General features: G+C 34.6%; 2 protein-coding genes across 3 annotated transcripts in view; one reads left to right on the forward strand and one right to left on the reverse strand.

The window, feature by feature from the left end:
- LOC120358430 overlaps positions 1-8,506 on the reverse strand; it is a 30,163-nt gene extending 21,657 nt beyond the window's left edge. The window contains exons 1-2 of one of the 2 annotated variants that reach the window (XM_039452716.1): positions 7,969-8,506; positions 2,484-2,585 (exon numbers count right to left, since the gene is read on the reverse strand). In XM_039452716.1, the coding sequence (XP_039308650.1) occupies positions 2,484-2,563 (80 nt within the window). In that variant the 5' untranslated portion in view covers positions 2,564-2,585; positions 7,969-8,506. Of the gene's footprint in view, positions 1-309; positions 1,078-2,483; positions 2,586-7,968 lie in introns of those variants that run through there. The other variant, XM_039452717.1, reaches the window with a different exon arrangement.
- The window catches only part of LOC105196804 (calcium uniporter protein, mitochondrial), a 63,736-nt gene that overhangs the window by 46,098 nt on the left and 3,856 nt on the right, over positions 1-13,782 (forward strand). The window contains exons 3-6 of the mRNA XM_011162926.3: positions 12,099-12,275; positions 12,404-12,522; positions 12,734-12,880; positions 13,528-13,731. Coding sequence (XP_011161228.1) covers positions 12,099-12,275; positions 12,404-12,522; positions 12,734-12,880; positions 13,528-13,731 — 647 coding nt within the window. The remainder of the gene's footprint in view (positions 1-12,098; positions 12,276-12,403; positions 12,523-12,733; positions 12,881-13,527; positions 13,732-13,782) is intronic.

Raw genomic sequence — 13,782 nt, forward strand, 5'->3', positions numbered from 1 at the left:
AGCTCATCAAGAAAAGGCGGTATAAAAAATATTTATTAATTAAAATTTCTGTCATATTTCTGTCTCGTATTACTACATTTCTATGATATTTTTATGAATTTTTCATTCTCATGTTTCTATATTTTTGCGATATTTTTATTCAAAGACTTTGTCGAAATACAATAAGATTAAATAAACGAAACAGACCTAAAAATCCTAAAGGTTTTAACGAAGAAAGATTTTAATGAATTTTAAAAACGAAATGTGCAAACTGCAGTCGCCATTTTTAAAGCCTTTTCAGAATGAGCACCTTTATCAATTGCAATCTACCTTGATGTCCCAACATCACGGTCGACGAACTCCATCGTCACCTGGCAGTAGACAATCTTGACGACGTACATCGCGGTCCGGCACTTTGCACTGACGACACTCCGCGTTACCGGCCCTCTCCGCTTTGCGAATGATTACCGATGTGGAGACACACGCGGTTTGTCATAGCCCTTTGTGCCATGTGCACGTGTGCGTATGTGTTACCGGAGAGAGAAACGGGGAGAAAGGGTTGGAAAAGGAGGGAAATTGAGAGAAACTGAGAGAGAGATACTCGGACGCGAAGACGGATATCCGGTGTTCCGCTACTACGATCACGCTACGACGCACGCTGCCGCGCGGGTCTCGCGCTAATTAGCGATACCTCGGTGAATCGCGCGGTTTGTTTGACACGAATCGATCCCGTGGAATAATTGCCATGTATCGCTTTGATGAATACCATTCATAAATCAATATTATTATATATACGCATAAAGGAGCTTTATTTCAAAATTAATTATAGCAATATTGTATATCTGATGTTCTTCTCTCACACGATCATTATACATGTATCGATTATTAATTGCTATATGAATTTATCTGGAAATGTATTCATACTGAAACGTAGCGCGGCAATATTGCGGTTATCTATATGCTGTCCGTACAGATTCTATACATTACGACTTGTCAACACACATGTCAATTTACCTTAAGGCCATTCTACAATTGCGTAAATGTATTTGTAAGTAGCAAAGCATTGTAAGACGCAGTTGTCTGTCCACTTCCATCAATGTGAATTAACTTTAATCTCGGTTTTTATTATTTTCTTATAGAACTGTAAAAAAAATATAGAAAGGACGTTAAACTGAGATTAAAGTTAATTAGCATTGCTAGAAATGGGCATACAACTGCGTCTTTCTACCGCTTACGCCTGTGCGATTACGCTCTGTTAAATACCGGCCCTTATAGCTTAGCTCTTAATTAACGGAAATCTAATACGGTCATAAGCAAATACGGTAATCTGGGAACACAGCCAATGTTTGAATCTGTTTGGGAGATATTCCTCGGGTCGAGCTCTCCGAGATAGGTTTTGTTACCAAAGCTCTATTTAAAGATGCATCATATTTGCATGCAGCAGATTTGCACGAAACATTCTAGCTTACCCGAATGTATTTGCGCCATCATTATTTCTAAGTGATATCCTTTGTGTTTGACTTGGCTACAAGTCGACACAATTTTCCTGGTTTACCAACCGGTTGGTTTAATTTCCAACTGGGACGACTTGCACACAGCATAATTGGCAAGTATCATTTATAACTGGATGATATTGCAGAATGTCAGCGAACGCGTGTAAAAGTTTTTATTTGACTCTCGAAATAAAACGGGAACTCACGATTAGCGTTTTGCGCGGCCCCTCCCTCCTCGTATAAAAATGAACGCTCAGGTGTTTAGACGAAGTCGCGTAATTAGACCATAACCGTGTTAATAAGCGTTGCCTGACCGTGGCAATGAGGCAGTAATTAGCTATTAACCATTACTAATTGTGACGCATCGTCTCGAGAAACCACGGGATGAACGGGACTCCGGAGTCTTTAAGGCGGGGAGCAGCTCAAAGCGGCACGCGCAAAATTCCCCGGAGATCTTTTAAATTATTCGTGACAACCTTGCTCCACTTAACTGTGTTTTATCTCGGTTTTTTACGATCTCGAAAAAAAAAATAATCCGAAGGAAAGCTGCATTTATTTCTACTGAATGCAGTAAGTACAGGTGCAATCGTAATTATCGTGACTTTGAAAGAAATTTTGTTGAGTAAGAACGAATCGAGATGAGACTCGATTTCGTACTTTCGCGAGGAAGATCACCTCGTAATTAACTGAAACTTCCATTGCTTGAATAATTAACGAATTGCCGGCCCAGATAGATAAATATTCTCCGACATTAGTCATTAGTCTTTAACGTCACTCGGTATTAAGTAGAAGAGCACCGCGAGTAATTAATTGAGAGATGTAACATAAAGTTTTATTGTGTCCCGTAGTACGTATAAGAAAGAAGAGAAATTAGTCATTTTGAAAGCTAAAATATCTCGACCTCCCTCAAAGCATGTTCTGAATTTTGCTGCTGCATCGCCGCTCGCGAGTCTCTCCCGTATAATACAGTGAACGTTTCTCGCGTGCATTATTAAGGGGCTTGCTACTCACCGATGGCACTTCTGCCGCTGTCGTTCCTGCACCCATAACGCCTCGCCAAGATTATGAGTCCCGCTCTGCACACCGCCCATGTCGTCGACACCGCGAAGAGACCTGAATAGAAATCCACGTTTAATAGGAATGAACGTATGTACATGCAAGTGGTACGCCGGTGTTTTGTTACACTTGTAAACGTGCTGCGGTGATTGCGCTTCTCGGCGCATATCTCTTCATTTAGACGATTTGATTGGAAAACGATAAATCTTCCGTTGAGAACAGCTTGCTACCGAGCACGCGATAAAGTCAAGCATTATTAATGGCGGCCGATTATTATTTATCCCACAATCGGGTATTGATTTCTAGTCGACACGCGTATACTTCGCATTCGCGAGTTCTGTCACGGCGGACAGGAAGATGCTGGACGAACATATCAAAAGGATTGGGAATGTTAAAAAGAGTAACGCTATATTATTAGCGTTACCTTTTCATTACTTTTTTGTATAGTAAATCATTAGATTTTAATATTACATTATTTAATAATCAATTGTTAAATGTAATAATAAACATTAACATTTGAAGTTTTATTAACTATTCTATATATAAAACAAGCTTTTCATTATATTAAACTTGTCTAATAATTTTTTTCTTTATATTTTACTATACTCGTGTTCACAAAAATTTAGATTAAACATTTTTTTATAAATTAAATTGGAAAAAGACTTAACACTATTAAAAACGAAGCAAGAAAAATAAAAATATAGAGTTATGTGAGCCAGCGCGGAAATTAGTGTGTAACGATCTAAACCATTAATAATGTGTAATTTAAGAGAATAACAATTACATCAAATTAGCAATGTGTTAAAATGTAAAATAATTTATTCTTTAGTCAACAAAGTGTCTCTAATCACATCCTACCGTGCGCATTTCGACCTAACTTCAAATTATTCTCAATACATAAACTCTGTATTGTTCAATAGAACGTGCAAACGAAATGCAAAAATGTGACGGTATTTTTTTTTAAACATTAATAACATTAATAATATTATTATTAAGAATGCATTCCAATAATATATCGCTGCCAATATTGAAAATTTATAGTACATATGTAATATAAATTATTTAATATCGAGAGTGACTATCGGAATACAACCCAAGATATAAAATACGGGATATTTCTATCTAATCGTATGCTTAGCGCGCGATCTATTGAAGAAGTATAAAGATAATGGAAAATTAAAGTAACGATTAAATTTGTTGTCGTTATTGTAAAAAATGTAACAACGTTGTCGATTAAAGGTAGAAAAGAGTAACGATTGTTACTGAAAAAAAAAAAGTAAACGAAAACAGTAACGGCGCGGCGTTACAAATAGCGCGTTATTTCCCAACCCTGCGTAACCGTATCGTGGAAATCCATAGTGAAACGTCCAATAAGCTCGATGCGGATCGTATTTCAACTTCAATAATCGCTTCGTAGCGCAAAAAAATGCGAACAAGAAATGTGATGTCATTTATAATACACTTGCAATTGCGGTAAGAACGCTAGTAGCAAAAACTTTCAAAGTACTTGCTAGTGTTAAAGATTCAAAGGAGTAATTACTGTAAAATAACTGTACGCGAGGGGGGTTCTTAGGACGTGATTAATAACACCTCGGCTCACTTATCACAATTTAAGACTCTGTTAGAAGTTTATGATATACTATTACACGTTTTAAGCTCAGCTTTCTTGACGCGGATAACAGGGTACATTTATTAGCCCATAATTTACATTTGATATATAATTATATAATACATGATCTCAGTCAGTATAATAGCATAATCAGTCAGTTTTATACATCTTTAAATAAAGTGGACGAGTAAAACAATTATGTAAGTTGATTCTTTTTCTGCGCTGTTTATCTACGTAATAACAGCCGGTCGCGCAGGCAACGATGTGAAAGGCGTCGTTTAGACACACATTGTCAACCTTGTTTTCAAATATATATTTAGAGCTCACTCGGCGTTCTACGGGACAAGTAGATTATACAATTTTTACCGAAAGACTGAGCACGACAATGTGGAATTTAACGTAGGAAATACGCGCTTTCGGTGCATCTATATGTGTCTCAAAAAAGCATAGAATATTTAAAAAAAAAACTCCAAAGAAGTAAAATGAAAGTCCTGCGTTTGCAGAACGATTCGCGGCACCAGCGGAAAAGCATTGCCTCTACTTCCTCTCATCTACTCTGCTCTTGTTATACAGTTCTGCATACATTTCCAGTCAGCGCGTATCTCGTACCACAATGCGTCCCTAGATGGCATAAGCGTGCAGTTTTCTCGTCAACAGAATCGATCCAATGGGCAATATAAGTCCTTAGCAGGAAGATTAAAGCGTATTGCTAACGGAAGATGTTCCAACGTTAATTTTCTCGAGAAAAGGTCATAACCGTAAGGTTTTGACCTAGCAGAATTAAAAAGCAGAAACGATCATTTATCTTGCTAATAGGATCTTGTAAACATTTCATTATAAGTTATTTAGATAAAAATAACACGATTTGTGTTGTAAAATTGTGTTTTTATAAAAATTAATATTTTTATATTTAGTTACTTATTATTAAAAAGTAGCAACTTAAATAATTTTACAAATAATTTATTTTAATTTATGGATTTTTAATATGAATAATTTTATATAATCGTTGTATTTTTTCTCACAAAATCCAAACATATTATAAAATATTGGTTATAATATTTAATTTATACACCTAATTAGGATTTGGAAAAATCCGGATTTAAAAAAAAACAGCCCGGTAAGTTTTTTTGGATTTTATTATTTTTTTGGGGGGTTTAGCGTTATTTTTTATAATCCACCAACAATTTAAAAAATTCACTATTCAATTGATAATTATAATGAATTAATTTCAATTTAATTTAATTTACATAAAATTAAATTTATGTAAAATTTAATTTAATGTAAATTAAATTAAATTGAAATTATTAAATTTTATTTTATTTTATTTTATTTAATATAACATCTGTTATTCTATTCCAAAATCTTTGATCTTTTGTCACTTTTTATTCATTTTTTGACAAAAAATAATTCCATTATTACAATGCGGTTTTAAAATATTTATTACATATAGTAGATTTTTTGTAAATTTATTAAAATGAATAAAAAAATGGAATTTTAAACTAATTAATATTTGAAGAAGGATGAAAATTAAAACAAAAATAAGAAAAATAATTTTTTTCTATTTCTCTAAAAAATGTTAAAAAATGATTTTATTGGATTGTTTTTTGTACATGGCTTTCTTTAAATAGACCTAATAAAACTCGATGGATTTTATCGGATTGTGCTCACCTCGTCAAACCTTGCATTTAATATTTAATTTAACTGTGTGTTACGCGCGCGTCTTCTTTTTTCCGCAGTAATTCTTTTACAAATTTAATAAATATTTATATTAATTAATTAATTATACAATTATTTGATTTAATAATTATGCAATTGTTTGATTTATATAAATTAAATAATTATAATATTATTAAATTAATTTACAACCAATCGGAAACACAAAAAGAGGTTTCAAATGAGATAACATGCCAAATTTAAAATTGGAATTCAAGAAAAAACTTTATTTATTCTTTTTAATTTTACTGAAGTAAAATATATGATGAGTCAAACATGAAGATAAATATAAGACAGATGTTTGATATAAAAAGACTTTCTTTTGAAGCATAAATTTGAAATATTTTAATCCCTGTCATTTACATGAATGTGCGATATATATAGAGCATAGTCCAATACTTATGTTAGCCGAGCGAACACGTATCTACCTCACAGCTTCAGATACCCTGAGGGAATACTCATATATTATCCATGCATCCCAGATGCCTTACCCCAGCATTCGCTACGAAAAATCGAACTGCCTACATGGTGTAATTTTATGATGCATGTTGCTTTCAATTAAAATTTATAATATGCATCTTTGAATTCACTAATGAAATTCGAATATGCATATTCTGTGAAATTGGAAATTCAAAGTTAACTATTAAATAAAATTAGAAATCGAGTTACGTAAAAGGAAGCTACTAAATGTGAAAGATTTTGGTTTTTTACAACTACTGTATGTATTTTATATTAGACACTAATTTAGAATTATACTCTTATATGTTATAATTTTTTACATATTTAAATATATGCAAGTATGAAATTTGAAATGTCTTTTTTATGTATTATTCGCGTGAATGTAACACAACTAAGATAATGGTACACGCTATCGAGATATCCTAAATGTCGCCGATTGCAATCACTACGAGATGACATCTGATAAGGCATAATGCGGCGCTATTGCTAAAAGAGGAAGTGAAACTGCAACATGCCAATCACGGGTACACGCGAACTGTCAGTTAAACAGATTCGTGCCCTAAGATTTTCTTATCAGCCATCGCAAGGTGCATGTAACTCAAGTACACGAATTACGAGTCCACTCATCAGAGAGAAAATAAGAACGAATAAATCATTTTGCGCTCGGTAATTTTTCAAACATAAATTTAACTCGCGTAACGCTTTATACAAGAATATCGCTTCTTCCTTCGTCTAATTCGATAAGATATTTCCACGTGTCAGGATTTCAGAGACTTTCTAGGTGATCACCGGCGCGTAAATTTCTTCACAATTTGGTCTCTGTTGAAAGTTGAATGGTAATTAAAAAAAAAAGAATAGAAAAGCGAGCGCGTGTGCGAAAGACTTTCTTACAATTTTCCAGAATTTTTCTTGTCGATCTTCTCTAAAATTGTTATTAATAGAATCGCTAATAAATTTATGTATATAATTACCAAAAAATATTATTTTATTGGTATCCCTTCTAGGCATTTGTAGGCTGAAGTAATAAATATTTATCTATTACTTTATTGGTAATAAAAAGTTTATACGCTTTTGAGAGACTACTCCAATGTGACTGAAGTTAAATACAGTTATGTACTACACAGAGAGAACTGATTCATACTTATTTTCATATTTATGAGGCTGTTTAATTCCACGGCATCGTATTAATAACACAGTAACTGCATTTACAGAGAGTTCAAAATTATAAGCTTAATGGGTTTTCTTTTCATTTTAACTGTGTACACGTTTGGTCCGCCGTGATCAAAGTATTCGGAGCGTGTAATACTCTAAGTAAACCAGATTTCACAAAAACAGTTGCGATTAAATTTAATAACACGCAAAACTACACGAAATAACTACACTCAACTCGGAGGGTTTAATGTAAAAATTCAAATAAATTTGTAAAAAATCCGTTTTAGAGATACAAGATCACAGCGCAGGTAAACTTCACGCGACAATTTATGGTCCTCTGCCGTTTTTTTTTTTCTTCTCGTCTTGAAAGCCTTCGATTTATTATCTTAGGGATCCGCGCGAGTGTCGCTTGCACGATTACTCGGGTACTAACGACCGCGGTTTCCCGTACGGCGGAATGCCGTAAATTAAACGGTCAATCCAGCTATGTCATGGAATACCGCTTACCCTCGGGAACTTCCCTCGACGTTCGTTAGTCGTACATCCCCAGGAGATAATGGCAGATTTGATTCGCAAGCCTAGAGAAGCTCGAAGAAGTTTGGGGTGTTATCACAAAAAAAAAAAATACGACCGCAATGTTGATTCCACGGTCACGCCACTTATTAATTGAGCAGGATCTTATGGTAGACTGTGGCGGCACAGAAAACTTCACCACCGCGTTGCACGGTCGTCGTCAGAAGAAGGGAGGCGGACGACTAGGTGGTGGTAGATTTCTTGCCTCTTCCATCTACGTGCCAACCTACTGCCAGACGATGCACGCCGCGATGCATGGACGTCGTCGCTCGTCATCCACGTGGAGGGAGGCGTACTAATTGTCGGATGTGGCTCGTATTTGCTTGAGAAACGATCAATGAACGCGGCACCGAATTCCCATCTGAGATGGTTGCGGCTACCGTCGATCGCTACCTATCGCTCCTTCGACGATCGCGCCTTCGAATGATCAAGAGATTTTTATCTGTTGCCGTTTCCCTTTCGGGACAAGAACCCTTCACGACTAACGATCACCGATTATACATCGTGAAATTTTCATGTAAACGAATGTTGTACGTTGATGACCGTTTTTGTGCATGTATAAATAATATTGTGAATAAATACACACAATTTTATACACACGATGGATGCAATAACACAGATTGTAGATTTGTTGCATATATTTGTATACAAATATTAATAGTACATCGCAACATGTTCAAAACAAAATTTAATGAAATGCAAAATAAATAAATGTACTCTTTTATTTTTTTAAGAAGTTGAATTTTTTAAAATTATATTTTTATTATAGACAACAAAATAATTTGTTAATGAAACAGTATTGAACAATAATAAGTTAAATCTGGAAATATCAAACATAGGTTAGCAAACCTATGTCAGTCACAGCGCTTTTTAGTGCTGAAATAATTTGTAATTTTTTAAATGTCTAGCTTATTTAAACTGTGCGCTGTAAATTCGTCGCACTTTAAATACAGTCATAAAGCTCTGAAAAGAAAGAAATCCGCCTGTAAAGAAAAAAACAATGAAAACTTTGGTCTATGCAGTGAAAATGATTCTACTTTGCTACAGTTTTAGGTAAATAAACTTTTAAACGAATAAGTAAAATTTTTTGCACGAATATTTATTAAAGTTTTATTAGTATATATAAAAAATTTGATTTAATTCGTAATCTGCTTCCTTATAAAATTTGTAAAGTAATACAAAAGTATTTTTTTACATAAGAATTAAACGTAAACAAAAACTGAAAAAACAATCTTTATAAACTAATAAAAAAAATATGTTCAAATTTTACAAATACTTAAACGTGATAATAAATAATTGTAAAACCGCCAGAATACGTAATATTAATACTTTAGAAGCTATTTATAATCTATATCCTTTTCCTTTGAAAAACTATAAAGCATTTTATTGCGAAAAAAGAACACCTCAGCCAGGAAGATATGGATCTCCCTACATTCCGTACGGGCATCTTATCAATTACCATGACTATCAAGATACTTCTCGCAACAACTAATACATGTGAAATAAATGTGGTTTTAAGCGACGCAATAAACGATAATAAATTAAATGCGAACTGACGAAAATGTTAGTCCAGAAACAATATTGATCTAAAATATTATTTATTACTTTGTATTTTATAGGCGACTTGTACACAGTATGAATACGCTATTACAAACATGTTCGCATTTTTTTACACGGATTTATATTTTATCGAAAGCGATATAAATCCTTTCACTTATCTATCCATCATAAACATCGATTTCGTGCATCATTTCATTTTATAATAGTTCTCGAATATGAGAAATTTGCTGTCTATCATATCTCTGGGTATCTGATTGATGACATACAATATCCGCATCGTTTTCCCTTTAAAAATATTTTTCCTATATAACATCTTTTTTATTATTTTGTAGCATATATTAGATTACGGATTATTTCAAATTTTACTTTGTTTATTTTACAAAAATATTTTTTGTGACTTTTGTCGTCTCGTTTCATCCATCTACATATATTATCCGCAATTTCTCAGTATTTTAAAATTAACACAGCATATTTAAAGTAATTTTCTATTATACTTTGTTAGATTGCGGACTTCAAAGAACTTAAACTTGAGGAACTTGTGGAGGCGGTGTTTGCGTCAAAAGATGCATTTTCAGAGATCGTTAGCGCAGGCGGATTAACGCTCGGTTCCGTTCTGCTTACAACGGAAAAGATCTCCGGTCGTCCCATTCCGTTCTCCACACTCTAATACCTTCCTCATATCAACGGCTCGTAACCAGGTTAATACAGTCCAGCTCTCGATTGCACGATTATCACGCAAGCGAAGTCGCGGAAACAGTGCACCTGGTCCCGGCATATCCTTCCTCTTTTCTAGTTTTTCAAGATATATTGTGTAATATTACTAAGGACGTTTAATAAATCACTAGAATAAAATTTATGAAATAATACTTAAATATATACTAATAATAAATCAACTTTCAACAATAAATAAAATTAGGATCGATAATGTAAATAGAACACAATTAAAGGTGTATGTGTCATATCTCACCTTATTATCAAAAATTTGAAAATTATTTTATTATTACATTTGAATATTTGTATAAAATTTGCACATAATTCTTTTATTAGTTTAAAGATTATTTTTTTAATTTTTTGTTTGCTTTTAATTCTTATGTAACAATGTTTCGTAGCATTTACAATTTTTGAGGAAGTAGATTATGAATTAAATCAAATTTTTTACACGTACACTAATAAAACTCTAATAAATATTTGTGCAAAAATTTTATTTACTCGTTTAAAAGTTATTTACCTAAAACTGCAGCAAAGTAGGATTATTTTCGCTGCATAAATCAAAATTTTCATTGTTTTTTTCTTTGCAGTTGATTTCAAAACTAAATTTTGAATATTCACGACCAACATCTTTTTTGTCGTTTAGAAAAAAAGTCTAAGAAGTGCAGTTAACACGAGAAATTGTAAAAATTTACTCAAATATTAGGTATCGAGAATCACCTCAATTAAAAAATGGTTTCTTTAACCGTAAATCGACTTTAACGTTACATGTTACATCGATAATATTTTGGGAGACACATATTCATATCAAATTTAGAATTTTATCTTATTCTTCATAATTTTACTCGAAATAAGTTTTATCGAATCTTAAGTAAATCGTTTAATTAAGAAAGACAGGATTTTTTTACTAAGAGATTGTTTCTACTAAAAGATTGATGATTTATTATAGCTGGAAATATTTTTCGGAATTAATTCGTATACAATGCTGTATATGAAGTACGTGTGCATAATATAAATCGAGGATGTAGCGTGTAACTAATGTTTAACGCGTTCTTATAATTGCATTTTGTACATTTCTGTTGCCTCACCGGAACATTATGTTCCGTTCTGGCTACGTTATAATTTTAATTATTGCATAAAACTAATAATTAATAAATTACTTAATTAAATCAACGTTATTTAATCAAATCGTTAGAAATAAACGGATTCAAATGTCGCTTAGCCGATACTTTGAAAAATGAACATTGGTATTAAGTAAAAATAAATTCTGTGCAGCAACAATGTTGGCTTGCACGGCAGTTGGATATTATTGAACGAAAAGGTAAGCTTGAATGCTCACAGTGCTTCATAGGATTTTATGTCCGAGCTCGAATATTTCTTATCCAAACATTTAACAGTGACTGCCCGCGAAGTATCCACTAAACGATCGTACGCCGCATGTGTATTTCTTTCACGTGCAAATCGTATCGCATTTTCGCCGAGTCAAGATATCCGCGTGATACACGCGATCGAATTCGAATTTTTAGAAAATAGAAACGGAATAGCTATTAATACTTATAAGATTTGAAAAGTTGTTGTTAACACTCTGAATATCTCTGAGAAGAAACAATGAAAAAGTGAATAAGAGAAAGCAAGAATGTGCTGCAAAACAAATATTTACACAAAAGTTTCATAGTCACTTTTACGAGGTTTACTAATTACGCTGAAATTCATTACGGTGAAACGTAATTAACATAATTAATTCATCTCTTTACGCGAAGCAAATGTGTTATACGTGAATGCCTGTTAATTCGCAGGTACGGATGTTATCGTGGCGTATCACCGGGGACTTCCTAGGATCACGGTGCCTCTCCCGTCCAGGAGGGAGCACTGCTCGTTCACCATGAAACCGATAACTCACACCGTTGGCAATTTTTTAAGTATGCTGAAGTCAGAGGATCGTGGCATCGATCGAGCGTGCATAACGTCGCTAGGTGAGAACGCCGTACAAATTTATTTCCTCTCAGCGACTAATTAATTAATCGAAGCGTCGGAGAAACGGACAATCAGATTAAAGTCCTTGCATGATGCTGCAAGATAAAGGAATTGATCGTTTTTTCAGATGGCGTCAGGATAGCTTCCAGTAACACGATAGAGTCGCTTTTAGAGGAGGATTTCAAATTATTAATAAACGATAACGAATACATTGTCTCGCCACCGTTGCAAGAAAGGTGCACGACAGTGAGTTATCACATAAAGACGAGTCTTCTATCGGCTTTATGTTTCTATTATCTCGAAGCGCGTGTAGCTGCGACGCGCACTTGATCGACTGTAGAATCTCTAATGATATTTTTCTTCAATATATTATCGGAAATACATTTCGGGTCACGCGAATTTCCCATGTTGCACTGTGTCGCACAAGTATCGACGTGTACGTCTTCCGGTTTTACAGGAGGATTTGCAGAAACTCGGAGACGTGCAGGCGCTCGTCGCACAATTGTACGAGGCGTTCAACGTGCGGGAGTATAACATCGACATGGAGAGATCTGTCGTTGCCGAGCTGGAGGATATTAGATTACAGCTGGTACCCATGGAACAGGTAAAGAAATAAGACACAAAATGATCGTATTTATCGCGACGTATATACGAGTACAGTATACGGATTAAGCAGCGTGCTAAGCGCGCGTATGCTAAAAAGAGCAGTATTCGTTAAGATAAAAAAGATTTAATGGCAACTATAAACGAGGCGCGCCAACGAATTGGCTTTCTATCGCGCGTAAATCAGATTTAAACGCGGGCACACTCCCATTGTCCGTTTTCTCTCACCGCTCTGCCCTCCTCCCTCCCCCCGCTATGGATTTTACGGCTTTTCTTAATTGCTATATTCTTGAGCGTTCTTCTAATTAGAGCACTCGCGTCACGTTTCGCACACGCGACCAAACGAGCAGCACGATACTTTTCTAATCCCGCGCCTTTGTGCGCATCGCGCTCATTGTTACGCAACGCCGTAAGAAGAAAACGTCTTTTTTTTTCCCCCCTTATGAAATAACGAGGCAGGGTAAAAGGTGCCGTTTCAACGTCCACGGTATACTCCTCGGTATATTCATTTGGCTCCGCCGCGGCGTTCTCATTTTCTCAATTACATTACGATGGAAGCTAAATTATCCACGCTGAAAGGAGCGTCAGGACGCAACGCGAATGACGGGCGCGCGCGATTTTCACATTTTTCTTTTAATCACATTCCAGAAATTGCTAGAGATACAGAATGCCGCTTACAAGAAGGCGAATTTTGTTATCTGGACATTCCTAGTCATGATGTCAATCCAATTTGGGGCGTTGGCCAGATTGACCTGGTGGGAATACTCATGGGATATAATGGAGCCCGTGACTTACTTCGTCACCTACGGCACTACTATGATGTGGTTCATTTATTACCTCGTGACTCGACAGGTTGGTTTTAGGCAATAAAGTGTACAGATTGAACTCATAATAATAATAAAA

This window comes from Solenopsis invicta, chromosome 8, assembly GCF_016802725.1.
Source record: "Solenopsis invicta isolate M01_SB chromosome 8, UNIL_Sinv_3.0, whole genome shotgun sequence".
In the NCBI taxonomy this organism is placed as follows: domain Eukaryota; kingdom Metazoa; phylum Arthropoda; class Insecta; order Hymenoptera; family Formicidae; genus Solenopsis; species Solenopsis invicta.